Source organism: Centrocercus urophasianus, unplaced genomic scaffold (genome assembly GCF_019232065.1).
Source record: "Centrocercus urophasianus isolate 14NV4802_14NV808 unplaced genomic scaffold, USGS_Curo_1.0 seq_11, whole genome shotgun sequence".
NCBI lineage: Eukaryota > Metazoa > Chordata > Aves > Galliformes > Phasianidae > Centrocercus > Centrocercus urophasianus.
Window position 1 is genome coordinate 53384918 of NW_024884253.1, and position 17539 is coordinate 53402456.

General features: G+C 37.1%; 1 protein-coding gene and 1 long non-coding RNA gene across 4 annotated transcripts in view; one reads left to right on the forward strand and one right to left on the reverse strand.

Annotated features, from left to right (window-relative positions):
• LOC122170296 overlaps positions 1–17539 on the forward strand; it is a 28734-nt gene that overhangs the window by 9659 nt on the left and 1536 nt on the right. The window contains exons 2-5 of one of the 3 annotated variants that reach the window (XR_006171719.1): positions 3891–3928; positions 4399–4449; positions 4698–4757; positions 6570–8571. This is a non-coding gene — a long non-coding RNA (uncharacterized LOC122170296). Of the gene's footprint in view, positions 1–3890; positions 3929–4398; positions 4450–4697; positions 8572–17539 lie in introns of those variants that run through there. The other 2 variants (XR_006171718.1, XR_006171722.1) reach the window with 2 other exon arrangements.
• CD226 (CD226 molecule) overlaps positions 1–17539 on the reverse strand; it is a 28675-nt gene that overhangs the window by 5101 nt on the left and 6035 nt on the right. The window contains exon 3 of the mRNA XM_042837002.1: positions 6528–6863. Within this exon, the coding sequence (XP_042692936.1) occupies positions 6528–6863 (336 nt within the window). The remainder of the gene's footprint in view (positions 1–6527; positions 6864–17539) is intronic.

The following is a 17539-nucleotide window of genomic DNA, read 5'->3' on the forward strand; positions in this document are numbered from 1 at the left end:
ACTTTTATCAGTTATTTTCAACTCTGATTCAAAACAAAATCTGTTCATTTTTTAATATTTCCACAAGAAATTCTTCTGTTGTGATCAAATTTTTATAGCCCTGTACTGCAAATAATTTGGTGATGGATGTCAACCCTATCTGTTCCAGTATTAGCAAAAATTATTTCTTTGAGAATCAAAACTGAGAAAGGGAAAGTTACATTTATTGTAGTTCGAGCTTTGCAAATGCATAGTCTTCTCCAATGTGGAATCACTTCTTCAAATAAATCTGCAGATCAACATGTAATAATGAGGGGATCACCATGAACATGAGGGAGTCATTCTTTCAAGTGGAAAGAGCTGGAAAAGTAATATGCTCAAAGTCACATAGCAAGTCCACAATTCTAGTCCTCAACATAGTTATTTGTTTAAAATATGTATGATATTTATCATCATTTATTGCTATCCTTAAAAAGAAGAAGAAAAAAAAGTATGTCAAACCACAGAATTCTAACTCAGCTTTTTGCAGCCCACCACAGTGTGCTGTTTCCTGCTTCTGTTGCGTCTCTGTGCTAGCTGTCTGCAAACTTGAGAGTAAACAGCACAAAAAACAAGCAATCACAAATAGAAAGTAATAAACACGGTATACAGTGTATTTGTGACTAGCAGTAGCCGCAAATATCTTTGTCAGGTGGTTTTACCAACTTCTAATAACATCAAACTTCTAGCAAACTCCAGTGAGCTTATGTGATAGCACCTTTTTGATGAGAGCGTGAGTCTGTCCAAATATGTACTGAATAAATATTTCCTGCATGTTCTTCAGTTTCTCAACATGTAGTAATAAAAGCAAGGCATACGAAAAGGTGAGGATGCTTCTGGATGGAAAAAGAAGGCTGAGAGGAGGCTTGATGATGGCTGCAGCTCCTCATAGGGAGCGGAGGGGCAGCGCTGAGCTCTGCTCTGTGTGACAGCGACAGGGCCCGAGGGAACGGCATGGAGCTGTGTCAAGGGAGGGGCAGCTGGGGGTCAGGGAAAGGGTCTGCACCAGAGGATGATCAAGCATGGAAAAGACGACAGCTCCAGGCTGCCCGAGTTCAAGGAGCATTTGGACAACACTTTCAGATACAGGGTTTGTATTTTGGGTGGTCCTGCATGGAGCCAGGAGCAGGACTGATTGATCTTTATGGGTTCCTTCCAACTTGGGATATTCTGTGATTCTACAATAAAAAGGGAAATTTCAGTATAAAGAAGTCATAGGGTGCTGTTTTGTATTACCTAATGCAAAACAGCGAACATAGCTTATGGACACAAAGTTGTTCTGTGTGTTTCAGATAGAAACTAACAAGTTATTGGTGAGCAATAACTACTTAGGTTAGCTCTCTTTAATGTTCTAGACAATGTAGAGAGAAAGAGCAGTTGAAGATGAAACCACAGCTGCTCCAAAGAGCTTTAATTCTGGATAGACTAGAAAACTATACGCTTAATTCAAAGACAAATGAAAAAGAATCAGTATTGGTAATGACAATAATCTCAGCAAACCATCTGCTGAGCCATCATCAGTTGGCTTTTCTCCTGGATCAAATTACCCATTGAAATCAGCTCAGGTATGCCTATTTAGTATTAATGTGCTCATTGGAAAGGATAACAAAAAAATACTGAATACACATGAATCTTATCACTTGGATTCCAATATTACTTACTCTCTCAAAAGTTTACGCTGCTGAAGGTATGTGACACAATAGAGAATGCTACCTGATTACACAAACTAATGACTTCTGTCATTACAACTACAAAATGCAGACACTCTACTTCCAGCATGTTTTCAATGTCTACGTGCTTGAAATGACAGAATAGTGCATATGCATATGTCCAGCTCCAAGAAAAAATATTTTTTTCAAGTTCTTGGCTACTTGCCACAGAAAATCTTCATCTGTGCCAATGAATACTTACAGGAATAAGGAGAAAACACTCTGTAAGCAACAAAGAAATTTTTGCTACTCTGTTTAAAATTGTATGCTTAATTACCATTTTGGGTGGGTGAATGTGGATAGAATTCCAGACTTCAGCAATGTCTCCATCCTGCAGTCCAATCCCTCCAGACTTCATTTTTTTCTTTTCATGGCATTTCACCTTCAGTTTATCAGGTCAAGATAACAATCTATGACTGAATGAGTTTGAGAACTGGGATTATCAGCTGTCAGTTCAATTTGGATGAGAGAAGTCATTAGATTTTTTTTGGAAGCAATAACAACTCAAAAGACCTTTTGCCTTTTCTCATCTTAATAAGTAAACCTTTCCTGAAGCAGCTGTTTTTGTTAACAATACAAAATCTATTATAATTAACAACTTTAACATAACATTCTAGGTTTTGAAGAAACACGTTACAGGTTTGCCATGTGTCTCTTTAGCTCTTGTGTTCTCATCAAAGGCAATATGTTGATTTGAGTAAAATTCCCATTATTAGACAATATTTGCTCCCTCAATAGCTTTGTAGCCTTGGCATTTTCTCTACAAGACTCTGAAACTTTTCTGTGCTAAGACTTTAGTGCTTTGGTTTTGAGGAGAAAGTACTGGTGGGGCAGACATTTATTTGTCCTAACAAGAGATTTTAACTGCACTGTGAATATGTACATGTAGCTTGTCACATGCCTTGCTGATCTGACATGTAAGCTATGTAACTAGACATCACTGAAATAATTTTGCCCACAAGTGAAAGATAGAAATCCAGAGTGACTGCATTTATGCTCAGAGAAAAGTGCTTTTTTGAGTAGAGATCCACAGACAAAGACTGATATCTTGCATGCATACAGGAAGAATTCATGTATGAAGAAGGAAGCTAATTTCACTCATACTTTGATTCTCCTCACCCACTAGAACAGCATTATGTTGTGTTCATTTTCTGTGGCACAGAAGTACTGCTGCTTTCTCCCAGCTTGGAAGGATTGTGTGATAACCCGCTGTGACTCTACAAGGGCTGCCCTGCTTTTCATTTCATCTGCCATTTTTTTCTAAATGCTGGGTTTGCCTTATGCTGACCTGTTATCTTTGTGATTATTTGCTTCCTGTTCTTTAAAACTGAAGGCATCAGGAAGTAGTTCCTAAGGTGAAAAGTCTCTTTTATAGCTAAAATACACTGGAGAAAATTTAGTAGTGCTCTGAAACTGAAGCAGCTTCCTACCAGCCATTTTAGGCATTAGTTGCTACACAGATTCTGCATAGAGCTCAATCGTATAAGGCTTTTGTGTTTTACAGTAGTTTTCATGCAAAATAGGTGGGTTCAAAATGATAGTAAATTGTAACAATAAAAAAAGTATGAAAAAAGCCAAAACCAGAAAGAAAAAAAAAATCAGCACAGACCTTCCTTACATCATTAACTCACATCTCACTGGCACAACCCAAATTCAATCCATCATCCTCATGCACAGATCACCAGGTCTCAAACTGCACAGAAGGTAGTCCCAGGGGCTGCCCAGCTGGCACTGTCTCTGGTGGCCCAGAAACCACTGCAGAGCTTTACCCAGCCACCTGAAACAGCTGAAGTGGCATTTTAAAGTCTATCCATAACACAAGTAAATCAGTAGGGAGAAATGTGACTTCACTATGCCTTTTTTCTTTCATCTCCTGCCAATACCAAAAGGTGCATTTGTGCTGCAAGCCTCCACATTTGCACACATTGAGCTCAGATGTCAGCCCAATTCTGTGGCTGCTGCCAGAGAGAGGTGTTCAAAGCCTGTAAATTTTCATTTTGAAATTAAATCTTTCCACAACATTTAGGTCTTCAGGATGAAATAACAGTTTCTTCCATGTTTTCAATTTCTTTCATTCTCCCTTTCTTTTGTATACCAATGTACCTATGAATACCTATTTATATACCAAAACAAAATTATAACAAATCTGCTTCTTTCCTTCAGAAACTTGCTGAAAAGAATTAATCAGAGGGAAAAATGGGGTAAGTAAAAATTAAAGATTGGTTCAGACGTGAAATCTGGTGACATGACCATATTAGCAGAATTTTCAGAAACAGCAGAACAGTGAGGAGCATACAGAAATTAATCTTAAATCTCTTGAACATGTTACATAATTATGTAATACTCAGCCTTCTGTTTCTGCAGCTGTTGTTTGGCAAATCCACACTGATTTACATATATGTTACTTTATGTTTTCTAGGTTTTAAGGTCAAAAACAGATTTGTAGAACTGCCATTTCAGCTAGAAATTCTGTTACTATTAAACAAAAATAACAATATTTGGTGGGAAAGAGCTGGCAATGATACTGAACAGGTCCCACGGTTTTGTTTTCACTGATGATGAAAAACATTAAATGAAGCATGCTGACTTCTACTGACGCAACTGCAAGAGCAGCCAAGGCTTTTCCCATACCTAAATATCTGCTCTTACATTCCTCTTCTTTTCTTCACAGGAATTTCATGTTATTTCTCCTTGCAATAATACTTCCACCTTCAGACAAGAAGTAAGCTTCATTTTTCTCCTGTGTAACCTCTCAGAATCTGTGGTTTTAGAATTATTATCATTTCTGCAGATAATCTCTTGTCCTTACTTTATATCTCCTTTCCTACGAGTTTCTTCCTCTTCAGAAATTCTTAGAATCTTTAAATACACAGCTTCTCTTAAAATAAACACAAAAAGTTTATTATTTTTCCTCTTGCTTTCCTCTTACTCTCTCAACCAAAACAGAGTTCTCCCTATTACTATTCACAGTGCAACTATTCTGCCGGCTCCTAGACTCTGTATTTCTGAGTGTCTCTGTCACTGGCCAAGGTAAGAAGATTTGCAGTACCCATGCAGAATTACATCAACAGAATAAAATCATTGGAAGAGTTTGGTGCCAAATCCAAGCCTAGACTGTGGCTTAGCTGTAACAACTTACCCGAGGAAAATGAAGTGTCTGAACTGATAGAGCATATACAAAAATCAACACATCTAGTTTCTGTCATCATTCTTTCATTAAAACTGCACCAAAGCAGAGTAAGAAACTCTGAGTGAAGTTCTTCACAGGGCCTGTGGGAGCTGACACCTGGCCTCTCTCTGCTTTCCTCTTAGCATTTCTCCATATCCCTGTGGAACTAATAGTCATGCATTATGAAACATATCTAAACATTAAGGGCAAACAATTGGAAATCTTTGATGCTTCACTTCTTTTGGAATAACAAAAAAAAGCAAAATAAAGTGTATCAAAATGTAGAGTGTTTTAGAGGAGGACTGTTTTCTGAATCACACTTGAGCTTCTTCAGTGGTTTCATACCTTTTTTCTCCAACAGTAACGCATAACTATGCTGGTGTTAAAACCAGCTACGATAAATAGAATTTTCTTCAAGATCAAAACAGGCAATATCTTTATCTATTTTTTGCTTTGTTTTGTTTTTAACTAGAAAGAATTTGCATAGGTAGGTCTTAAAGTTGAGGCTGTTTGGCAACTCATTATTTGATTTAGGTTTGGTACAAGAAACACTTTGTTTGGAGCAAACAAAATATTTTAATTGCTATACAAATTGTGAATGCTTAATTATATGAATATAGTCAATATTTTGAAAATTGAATGTTAAAAAATTTTAGAGGTGAGAGAAATTATTTGCCTGATGCTTCATCACATTTTGTTCATTTTCATGGACTTTTGTGGCCAAGTGTTCAGAGTAAAATCTATCAACTTTTTCTTCCTGAGTGCATTCTCAATACATGTATCTGAGATAAAGCATATTCTGAAGCTCTATACTGCATGCCACAGCTCTACGTGCTGCCAAACAGATGTCTGCCAGCATTCATTTATTAACACTAACAAAGGCAGTACCAAAGACAGCAGAGAGCTGGCCTGAATGCTGCAACAGGAGAAGAAGGGCTGGGGTGGTACAAGAACTCTGTTTTCAAAAGGAGAAAAAGTTCTTCTACACAGAAGAACTAAAACTGAACTGTTTTTACAGTCATAACAGAACATAGATCTAAAAGTGGGATTTAGCTCACAGTTTGAGCAATCTAATTTTATCTGTCTGTGTATGGAGACCGAAGCTCCCATTATAATCAAACTGTGAAAATAGTCCCAGCAAAACCTGAAGAATTATTCAGCTCCCGCTATGGAAATTCCTTACTTGAACAAAGCACAGTCCATTCTACAGATTCTACATTTACAACAGAAGTTTGCTCTTAGTTCCCACTGGAAGACAGGTCTCTCACCTAGGACCAAGGTTCATGCCCTGCAGTACACTGTGTTAATGGGGACCGCCCCACGTCTTCAGGAGATCAGTGTTCTTCCCTTGCAAACTCTGCAGTCTCCTCTTTCAAAGAGTCTCCTTCCTATCATCAAATCAGCTTCTCACAAACAGATCTGAAGTCCTGTTACGACATTAGACAAGCTAAACCAGCTTATTTCCATGGAAACCAGACTGATTGTTAACTTTGTCATCTTTCTCACACTGCTAATTTGAATGTGGCATTTGAATAAACTCTCATTTGTTACTGGAGTGTTCTTTGTTATGGGTGAAGATGCTGATGCCTCAGAAGGTCCTGAAAACATTTACCACTACCTTCTTTACTTACCAACCACAGTGAAACTCATCTCAAAGGTTTTATTTCTTCCAGTAGCCATGCAGCGGTACTTTGCGAAGTCGGAAGCTGTGACGTTTTGAATGACAATCGTTGAGCTTGCCTGACCAGAGCAATCCACCAGTGCACGTTTTATGAAATCTGAACCAAATCTTCGCTCTCCTCCTGAGTTACACAGGACAATGGTATCTGTCCCACCTGCTTTAATCCTTTCCCATTTCACTTGCTGCACCAAACCTCCAATATCGTAAGGGCAAGTAAAAGTGACACTTCCTCCTGGCTTGGCAAACATCAGATTACTTTGTCTCTCAGGTATTTCAGAAGCATCTGCTGAAAAACAAGCAAAAACAGGAAAAAAGCCCACTGTCATTTATGCCTACATATGAGTATATTTCAATACTTTTCTAGCCCAACCAGCTTTAATGGAACTGTGAGGTTGTGCTGACATTTCAAGAAGGCTATTTCTATAAATTTTGAATATATTAACAGTTTAAGCAAATATTCAACAATGTAAATTATGGGATCAGTCACATAAAACTTGTGATATTCTTATTCTGCCTTCACTTCATTGCTTATAAAACTAAAATAGTTTGATGTGCCCTTGAGGACATGTATTAGCAAATTATATTACATCACATTCCGGCCTATGAACTCTCATTCAAAAATCTCACCATTTAAGATGAAAAATGTTCTTAAACACTCCTGTACTCAGGTGAAGTCTGTACGACAGCCAGGCTATTTGAACAGAGACTTACAGATAAAGTCAAGATTACAGCCATATACAGATCATAGATGTATTATATTTTAAATCATTTAGACTGAAATTTCCTTTTTCTGAGTTTCTATTTTTAGTAATAGAATTCACTCTTTACACACCAAATAAACACTAAAAAAACTTCCAAGGCAAATTTGGCAATGTTTCTGGTATTCAGAGACTCAACCACACATGGCTTCTAGAATGCAATATTTGTAATGCATATTTTTCACAGTTAGGACTAGCACTATCATCTTTTTGAAGACTTTGGTGTTGAATAAGATTAATGACCCCACTGCTTTTTGTACACTGTAAAAGGTCTGATCTTTCAAACTGTTCAGTGAGATTCTGTATTTTATTTATGTCTTTACGTCAAAAAATATCACTAATACATACTTGTGTGCTTTCTTTTATGTAAGGTAACAACTGCAGTTCATGAAGGAGAATTAAGAAAATTGCACAGGAAAAATGATATTCATTAAATGCATGAAAATCAGTTAAAAAACCAAGCAAAGAAAAAAAAAATCTTAATATGAATTTATAGCCAGATTCATGGAATTGGATGGTTGCAGCAGCAGTCTGGATGAAACATAAAACTGTGGGACTGAGCTAAATTTAGATCCTACTTGGTATAATATTTTTATTATAAATATAGGAGAAAAAATGCTGGTAAACTGTATTAATTGGAATGCTGGTTGTATCGAACCTGTCAAAATTAGAGGTGCTGGAGAAATCACCAGTATGGGGTGACCTGCTTAGCCTCTAAGCCAGCTGCAAAAGATAGCAGGATTTCATGTGGGCAAGAATACCACCCTAAATCTAGGAACAAATGATTCCATTCATATTGGCAGGATGAAAATTTCACTGTGGCAGTCTGACTTCTGACGCTTGCCTGGTCTCCATGAAACAATGAAAAATAGGAATGAAAATGTCTAGCCTACAGTTTTTAATAATTTATCAATGGAACACAGAACAGAAAAATTACATTCTTTCTGTCTTTGGAGACTAGAAAGATTGAAATATTGAGATGCTGAAAGAGAAAAGGAACCATGTCTAATGAGTTTACCAAAAAAAAAAAAAAAAAAAAAAAAAAGAATAAAGAACCTGAAGATCCATGAAGACTGCAATGAAGGAGACAGAAAGTTAATGATAGACAAGGACAGAAAAGAAAGAAATTCATTAAACCGAAAAGAAGACATAACTCAGGCTGAGATCTGGGGCTGTTCAGCCTGGAGAAGAGAAGGCTGCAGGGAGAACTGATAGCTGCCTTTCAGTACCTAAAGGGGGCTGCAAGAAGGGAAGGAACAGACTCTTCAGCGGGGTCTGCTGTGACAGGACAAGGGGAAATGATTCCAAACTAGAAGAGGTGAGGTTTAGACTGGATATAATAAGGAAAAAGTGTTTTACAGTGAGAGTGGTGAGGCACTGGAAAAGGCTGCCCAGGGATGTAGCGGATGTCCCATGCCTGAAGACACTCAAGGCCAGGCTAGATCAGATGCTGAGCAACCTGATCTAGCTGTGCATGTCCCTGTTCATTGCAGGAGAGTTGGACTAGATAGTCTTTAAAGTCTCTTCCAACTCAAACAATTCTATTATTCTAAGAATTTACTCAGAGAAGTATTATTCATACAATGGTACTTGACATTTAAAAATGTCAAGTTCCTGAAGCCACTATAAAATTTTATTCTATTTTGATTTTTTAGACAGAGAGCAGATTCTGATCAGCTAGGGAAAATTAATAAATAAAAAGGGAATTGATATCACATCTCTCTTTTGACCATCATATTCTAACAGGTTAGATCCTTTCTCGCTTTCCACTGGCTTCCAATAACTGCCTGCTTAACAAATAATGTGTATATTTGTCTTATTCACTGTGCAACCTTAATACTTCTAATGTGCAAGCCCTACTACTGCTATTCCTTTGAAGCCCCCATGCATCCTCATCTGCTCCTGTGTGTGTGCTTGCTACTCATGTGTGTGCTTGTCCTACTCATTTCCTGCCAATGTCACCCCAATGCCAAGGTGCTTCTTATATCTAAACATTCTTATTAGAGAAATTATAATGTATACCTGTGACTATGTACCTCCCTCCTTCCAGAGAAATTATACCTGATCCAAAAAGGCAGCATCAAGGAGTACATAAAAATGGCCTTCTTCCCCACTGCCCTGCTATACATTTACTAGAAGAATACATATTACACATATGGTGAACTGTGAATCAAAAAATCAAGAAAATGACAATCATGAGTATGTGTTCTTTTAATTCATTATCTGTGTTACATTTGTTCAACAACATATCAGCTTCCTAATAATGTGCAATACTACTATATATCATTGTGTTCCGCAACCTGTACATTACAAAGCTGATGTTGCCTTGCAACTTCAGTGAAAATATTCAATACACAATGCTAATAATCACAGAATCCTAAAATTATGTAGGTTGGAAAAGACCACTAATGCCATCCAGTCCAACCATCAGTCCATCTCCACCATGTCCACTAACCATGTCCATTAGTGCCACATCCCCATGTTTCTTGAACACCTCCAGGGACCGTGACTGCACTGCTTCCCTGGGCAGTCTGTGCCACTGCCTCACTGTTCTTTCTGAGAAGAGATGTTTTCTTAATATCCAACCTGAACCTCCCATGGTGCAACTTGAGGCCATTTACTCTTGCCTTGTTAAAAGTTAAGAGAACTATGTAGGAACAGCCAAACTAAAATAGGAAGATTTTTTTATATTCTCAGTCACTATATACTCTATCATAGTTATTTTCACAAACATTGTGATAGATTTTAATTCTTTGCTTTGCTTGCATATTTTACCTGGCAGTATGAAGCGAAGTTCAGCCATTTGCACTCCTGATGAAAGATATAAATCACTTTCATCCTTACAGTATGGTACTGTGCAAAACTTGATTATGTAATGACAAGCAGTGGAGAACCAGGCCTATATATTTCTAATTCAATTTTCCAAGTACACTGAAATGTTTTAGGCTTTTGTTTTAAACAATTGTCCCATTCTTATTTTGACATCCACATTAGAACTGTTCTTTCATCTTCCTTCTCCTCTGCTTAAACACTTGCTTTATTTAGCATCTTTCTGAACACAGTTTCTTTGCTTTCAGCCTGGTACGTGTGGGATGAGCACCTCCTGTTCTGAGAAATATTTCTATGGAAAAAAGGCACACCCGCACATCTTCGCCCCCGCATGCACACAACTCGAGGTGTCACACCATGTCAACTTTTCAGAAATGCTTTAAAAATGTACTATTGCTCCTGATAAAAAGACTTCCCCTGCCCTCTGCTCATTCTGGTCTAAGCTGCTGCTGTCCGCTCTGCCTCCACTGCAGTCCTGTCATTGCTCCTCCTGAAGAGAAAGCAGTAGGCAGTGACAGCACTCGAGGGAGCCACATTTTTCTTTGCTTAGTAAAATATAAAAGCTCCACGTTTGAAACCCTCCTTGTATTTTTTTTTTGTATAATGAGATCTCATCATATTTTGTGACTACACATATTTCCAGTTGGTTCAGGTCCATTAGACATATAGAGAGAAAAAAAATAAGCACACATATTTTAAAAAACATAATCATGCAATGTATTTCTGGAGAGTAAATATTAGATTCATTAAGGCACGAATGAGTGCAAATCAGCTTCTTTAAAGATTTAAAGGATTTAGCAACTAAACTGCAATTCTGCAGCAGAGAATCGATGAAGTTAAGAAACCCCACTTGGGAGGGAAAACAAAATAATTCTGTATTTTTTTTCCTTATTATAAAGAACTAAAACTCAAAATAAATGTTACATAAAATTTTGTTCCCCATTCTTTTGGCTAGATATATTCAGACTTTCCACTTTTCATTCCTGTCCTATTCACTTCTGTTTGTTTGGTTTTTTGTTTGTTTCATTCTTTTGATCTCAGAAAGGATTAGCTCATTGAGATTCATCACTGGAAAGTGACTTAGATACTTAATCTTGTTTTCAGCTACATCATTTATTTTTAAAGTCAGTGAAAAGCCTGTGACATTTTAATTACAGTTAATCATGACTTTCACCTGTCTCATACCTCTAACCTTACATCAGACTCCAGAGATTTACTCTGGACTACAAAAATGTCTATGTCAAACATTTTTGGGAGGTTCATGTTGGATATCTGGAAAAGGTTCTTCACCAGACTGTGCTGGGCACTGGAACAGGCTGCCCAGGGCAGTGGTCACAGCACCAACCTGTGTTCAAAAAGTGTTTGGACAGCAATCCCAGTCATATTGTCTGATTTTTGGATTGTCCTGCTTAAAGTCAGGAGTTGGGCTTGGTGATCCTTGTGAGTCCCTTTCAACTCAGGATATTCTATAATTCCTTCTACTTTGAAGCTATTAACAAAGAAAATATTATTCATACTTAAACATTAGTACTGCGACTTCAGAAAAACAAAATTTCAGTAGAGTAAAATAAAATGCACTGAAAGAAATACATTTACTGCTTTGCATTTTTCTGCTTCTCTACTGAAGCATTAAGTTTAAGCAGAGGCCTAAGGACTAGCAGAACTAGAGCTATACTGTTAAGATCAGTAGCTGCTGATCAATGTGCACAGTGATGAGAAATGAAGATGGTAACTCACACCATATCTTCAACCATCCCAGAACACAGAACACAGTTTTTTTTGTTGTTTTCTGTGCTCTGCTCAGATCTCTAGGTCAGGACAAGTTTATACTACTCAAACTGCTGATATCAAAGCCATCTTTAAAGCTGCTACCCTTAGGAAGTACTAATTTCCACCAGGAACAACAAATGAGCTTAGGAGATTTTCCAAAACCGCAAAGTTGATTTATCTCCATCACAGAAACAAGGTTTGATGTTTTGTTTGTGTACACTGTTGTCTTCCACTGCTTATAACGAGAAACAAAAGAAATTGTAGATGAAAAGCAGTCTCAACATTTTATGAAAATGAACTTTCTGCAGGCATTTCTGCCTTCAAGAAAATCATCTTTTAGATGAAAAAAGTACTTCAAAGCTGACTCCTTCACCCTTCCTCAATATTCTAGATTTGGAATTGCTTTTAGCTCCCAAACTAACATCTTGTGTGCACATGCCACATAATTCTGTCTCTAAAAAAATTCTTTTTTTTTTAATGAAAAAAGAAAATGGGGATATTTGGCTACTATATAAGTTAGAGCAGGTAAAGAACTTGATTTCTTATGAGTTATTGTCTCAAGTTCTACAATCAGCATAAAAATCATCACTAGTGCCATATTCAAAAAAGATCTGTTTTTGTTAAAGAGAGTATTTAGATTGTAAGAGCTAAAATTTTTATACCCCTGTACATTTACCATGTCATTTTAAATTATATTATAACAATCTGGTGAATATGTCTGTACCACCTATTAATTCTCTGTGAGTTTATAGACACTTAGCACCCAATTTTAAATCACCTTCAACTCAAGTTTGTTTGTGCAATACTGCACAACCCCTTGTTATTTTACTCAGTCTTTAAAACTGAATTTTAGTTACATGGGGTGCAAGGAAAGGAAGAAGTCAGAGAGATTATGGTGCCAATAAGAGTAAGAAAATCATCTGCTATTTAAGTACAAACATTTCTGAGCCAGAAGAATTTGATCGTTAGGAAATAGATTATCCAAGAAGAACAAAAAATGCATTATGCCAGGGTTTGCCTGTGGGAGATTCTTAATGGTGTAAGAGGTCAGAATTTCAGATTTTTGCTCTCTCCGGGAAATTAATCAGTTCAGAATAAAGGGAATTTACTCACAATCGGAGTTCTAGGAATGACAGAGGATACTGTTCCCAGCCTTCACTTATTGCTTATTATTTTATCAAAATGGTTGAAAATAGTAAATGCTATACTGGAAAAATGAATGTCACATCATAAGTATGTGCATGCATGTGCGTGTGCACATATGCCTGTGTACAGCTGTGCGCCTCATTGCTCACATAAGAGAGAGAATCAGAGATAGAATCATAAGCAAGAAGAGACACCCAAGGATCACCAAACACAACTTGTGGCTCCATATAGGAACAAAATCAAACCCTATATCTGAGGTTGTTGTCCAAACACTCCCTGAACAGACACTTGGGGTCATGCCCACCGTCCTCTATTGCAGACCCTTTCCCTAACCCCTAGCTGTCCCTCCCCTGACACAGATCCATGCTCAAGGTGAGGCCACACAGCACACAATGGAATGGGACAATCCCTCCCCTGCCTGGGCCTGATGCACCTCAGGGTGTGGTTGGCTCTTTTGGCTGCCAGTGTAGAACACAGTACATCACAACTGAAGCCATACAGGATAGAAAAGGCAGGGGAGAAGGGAAGGGAAAGAGTGTGAATGGTAAAACTAGCTCTTAAAGACAAATATTTCTCAGGAGGAAAAGACAGTGCTGGAAAAACAGCGGACAATGTGTATACATACCCACATTGCCTGGGAACATAACTATTATTTTAATGGATTGTTTCATGAACTGAATATGTATTGGAGAAATATTTCACAATAGGTTTGTTATGCAGCTTGGAACCAGGTAGGAATGTAAAAGAAATCAATATACCAACATTCTACACTGCTTATTTCCTCTTCTGGTTTTTTTTTTGTTTTTTTTTTTTTTTGTCTTTATTGAATTATAAATTATATTGTCTATCAGATAGATCAGCTGAAAGAAAAGTTCGGAATTAGAAATATAAACAGTAGAAGGAGGATCTACTTCTTCGGAAAAATGTTGGATGAGAAAACTATGTGAATCTATAATTCACCTTTTCATCTACCTCTGTTCATTTCATAACCTAAAACATACTTTTCCAAATGGAACATTGCCTGTCTTGGATAAATTAATGATATGTATATTTAATTTCAAATTGTCAATTGTCAAGTTGTCAATATACATTTTCTGTTGTCCTCTGCAATTGCACACACTGATGATTTCCAAACACCATTATCTCAAAATCTCATACATATTCTTTCAAGTCTGTTAAAAAAAAAAAAAAAAAACAACAAAACAAAGTAATAAAACATCTGAATCTAGATCTGAGTGTCAGAGAAGTAAAGTTGATACTAGATATAATACGTTAGTAAAGTTGAATAATAAAGCTATTTAATCATCTGTGTGAAGAATTTATCATTACTGCACTCTAGAAACCTAGAAACGAAATCTTGTGCTCTGCTATATTTCTCCACACAGATAGTTTAATTCTCTAACAAGGATCAGAGAACGGCAAGCTTCCTCCTCTACTGTGAAGGCCTCATGTACTTCCTCCTTGCAAGGACATTGGTAGCAGACACCCACCATAGCATAACCCATGTTGGTCTGCCCACTATTCCTAGACTCTCAGATCGTTCATCATCTGCAAGTAAATAGTTTCCTGCATTCCCACTGCTTTCTTGCATAAACGGCAACACAGAATCACAGAATTGGAATTTTGGCTGAAAGAAACCGCTAGAGATCATCTAGTTCAATCCAGCTGCCAAAGCAGGCTCCCTACACCAGGTTGTACAGGTAGGCATGCAGTCTTAATGTTTCCAGAGAGGGAGACTCCACAACCTCTCCAGGCAGCTTGTTCTGGTGCTACGTCACCCTTATTGTAAAGAAGTTCTTACACACATTCGTGTAGAACTTCCTGTGCTTCAGCTTGTGGCCATTTCCCTTTGTCCTGTCTCCATGCACCACTAAAAAGAGACTGGCCTCGTTCCTTTGCCTCTCATACCTTGGAAATTTATGGATATTTATCAGATTCCCTGTCAACTGTCTTTTCCCAAGTCTGAACAGACCCAGTTTCCTCAGCCTTTCCTCATAAGAGAGGTGCTCCAGTGTGCACTGGAGCACAGAAACTTCAGATGGTTATGCAGATTTCCAAAACATGTACCAGAGTTTCCTCACAGTGCTACCCCCCAGCATTTCCTCATTTGAGTGCACACATTTGAGAAGGCCATCCTTCTGCCTTGATTTGTTGTTTTCAAGGTTTTGCTCTTACATGTCATCCCAACCCAGACAACTTTTTTCATTCATGGGTTGCCATCTGACTTTCCTATTGTCCTGTAAAAGGTCCCCTCACCAGTTTTGAGTCTGACCAGCCTAACGGGAAAGGTGATTTTTCCCCACTTGCTCATCTGGATCCTGCTTCTTCTTAATGGTTCATGATCTTCCGAAAGGGTCCCTGATGATAAAACTCAACAAAGAGCAAATAGCACCAATAGATGAACAACTCAGAAGTGAGACTCATCTTCAAATTATCATACATCTGTTAACAATTGTGGTATCCAGTGAACACAAAAATTGTGTTCATTAAGAAATGTTTAGAGGGAATATATAAACCAACTCTTCAAAATTATCTTATGCTGGTAAAGAGCACTACTCCTCATAGATTTTTCCTTAACACTGCACACTCTGGTACAAACACAGAAACTGAGAGTACTTACTACTATTTTCCTTCTTAAAAACCAACAAGAATCATTAAAAAAAAAATAAAATAAAATAAAACAGGACAAAAACAACATACACACACACACAAAAATACAATAAACAGTGATGAATGAAAGAGTCTGCACGTTATAACTGCCTGCTAGCCAAATAGAACAAAAATCACACTTTCTGTTTCTGGAAGATAATTTTTCTCATGTATACAAACCATGTATATAGACAAGATAAAGGACAATATTCAGCTTCATTCAGTAATGCTGAGGCTTTAGCAGGAACATTTTAGCTGACTTATTTTAAGAATGTAATATATAAATTGGAGACAATTCTGATAAATATAAGAATAGTGAAATTCAGAAGAATGAGCTAAGAAGGAAAATTAACTATTTTTGTTCAGAACAGAGGGATGACCGAATTTTGATAATATGGGAGCCTTCCTTCTATTTTTCAAAGGGAAGTACTAAAATGAACAAGCTTTATATTAAACATGAGGTATATAGGTTAGATGTAATGGGGAAAAAAATCTCATTCCAAGGCTGGTTAAGCGCTAGAATACCTATGCAAAAATATGCATAAATTTCCAATATGGGAATTGGTTATGGATGATGCTTATACTTCCTCAGAAAAGAGATAGATGAGATGAGTTTGCAAAGTCTTTTCCAACCTGATTTTTCACTTTTTTTGTAATTTGTTTTGATATAAGCTTTTCCTCCAGAAGGGAAGGTTTTCCTTCTGCTCTGCTCCAAACAGGCTTTTTTTTTTTTTTTTTTTTTTTTTCCTAGCCATTTTTACTGAAGGGAGATCCAACTCTCAGTTCAGCACAGGAATTAAAAAGAAAGAAAAGCAATGTTTAACAGGTCAATAACCACAGCAGAAGTATGAAAAAGGCAGCTTCTTCTTGGCTCCATCCTCTTTCTTTTTAATTAGGTGCTGATAGTGTGGTTGACACTGTGTAAAATACAAAGATAGCCCTTGCTCTGGGGAGCTCAGAGTCTAAGAGCTGAGGAATGAAGATCCCTCAGCGCTAGTTCTTGTTTCTGTGTCCTTTAAAGGGATGATAATGTTTCACTGTAGACCTATGAATCACAATCTAAATTGAGACAGAGATAAATAGAAAGCAAGCTATTTCAGGTGAATAGGGACTTGAAAAAAAATCTATACATTGTACTGCTTTTGGCAGGCAGAAGAACATTAATAAAGAAGTAAGGGCTGAATGGCATGGATATCATCACACTAGCTAAGAATAGAAAAGCTCTGTCTCTGCTATCATAGAAGAGGTTGATCACTCTATTTAAAATATAGGAGTACTTCATGGTACAGCTGTCATTTAAATACTCTATTAAAGAACTTCCATTCTTATTCAAAGTTGCTAGCAAGACACATCCCCTGAACAAACGATCAATTTTCATTGACTGCAAAACCAAAAATTTAACCGTGAATTAAAATAAAAACAATAAAATAAAAATTCAAAGAGTTTAACAAAATTCTGCAGCCATGCATAATTCATGTTACATGATGTAAAAGTTACTGTCAAAATAATATTTTCCATTAGTACATAACATCACTTTTTAAAGTCATAAATCACTAGTAATATTTTACTTTCTAGCTGAAAATAAACTACTTAGAATAGTGTCTTCAAATATAAATATCTCTTGTACTGATAAATTAGAGAGGAACCAAAGTATTTAAGACAGGTCTGGCAAAGGACCACATAAACAAATGGATCAAAGTCCCAGCTGGGGGACGTTGGAAATGTTTCTTTTCCCTGAAAATATTTTAGAGAAGGAAAAAAAAGGAGGAGAGGAGAGGAGAGGAGAGGAGAGGAGAGGAGAGGAGAGGAG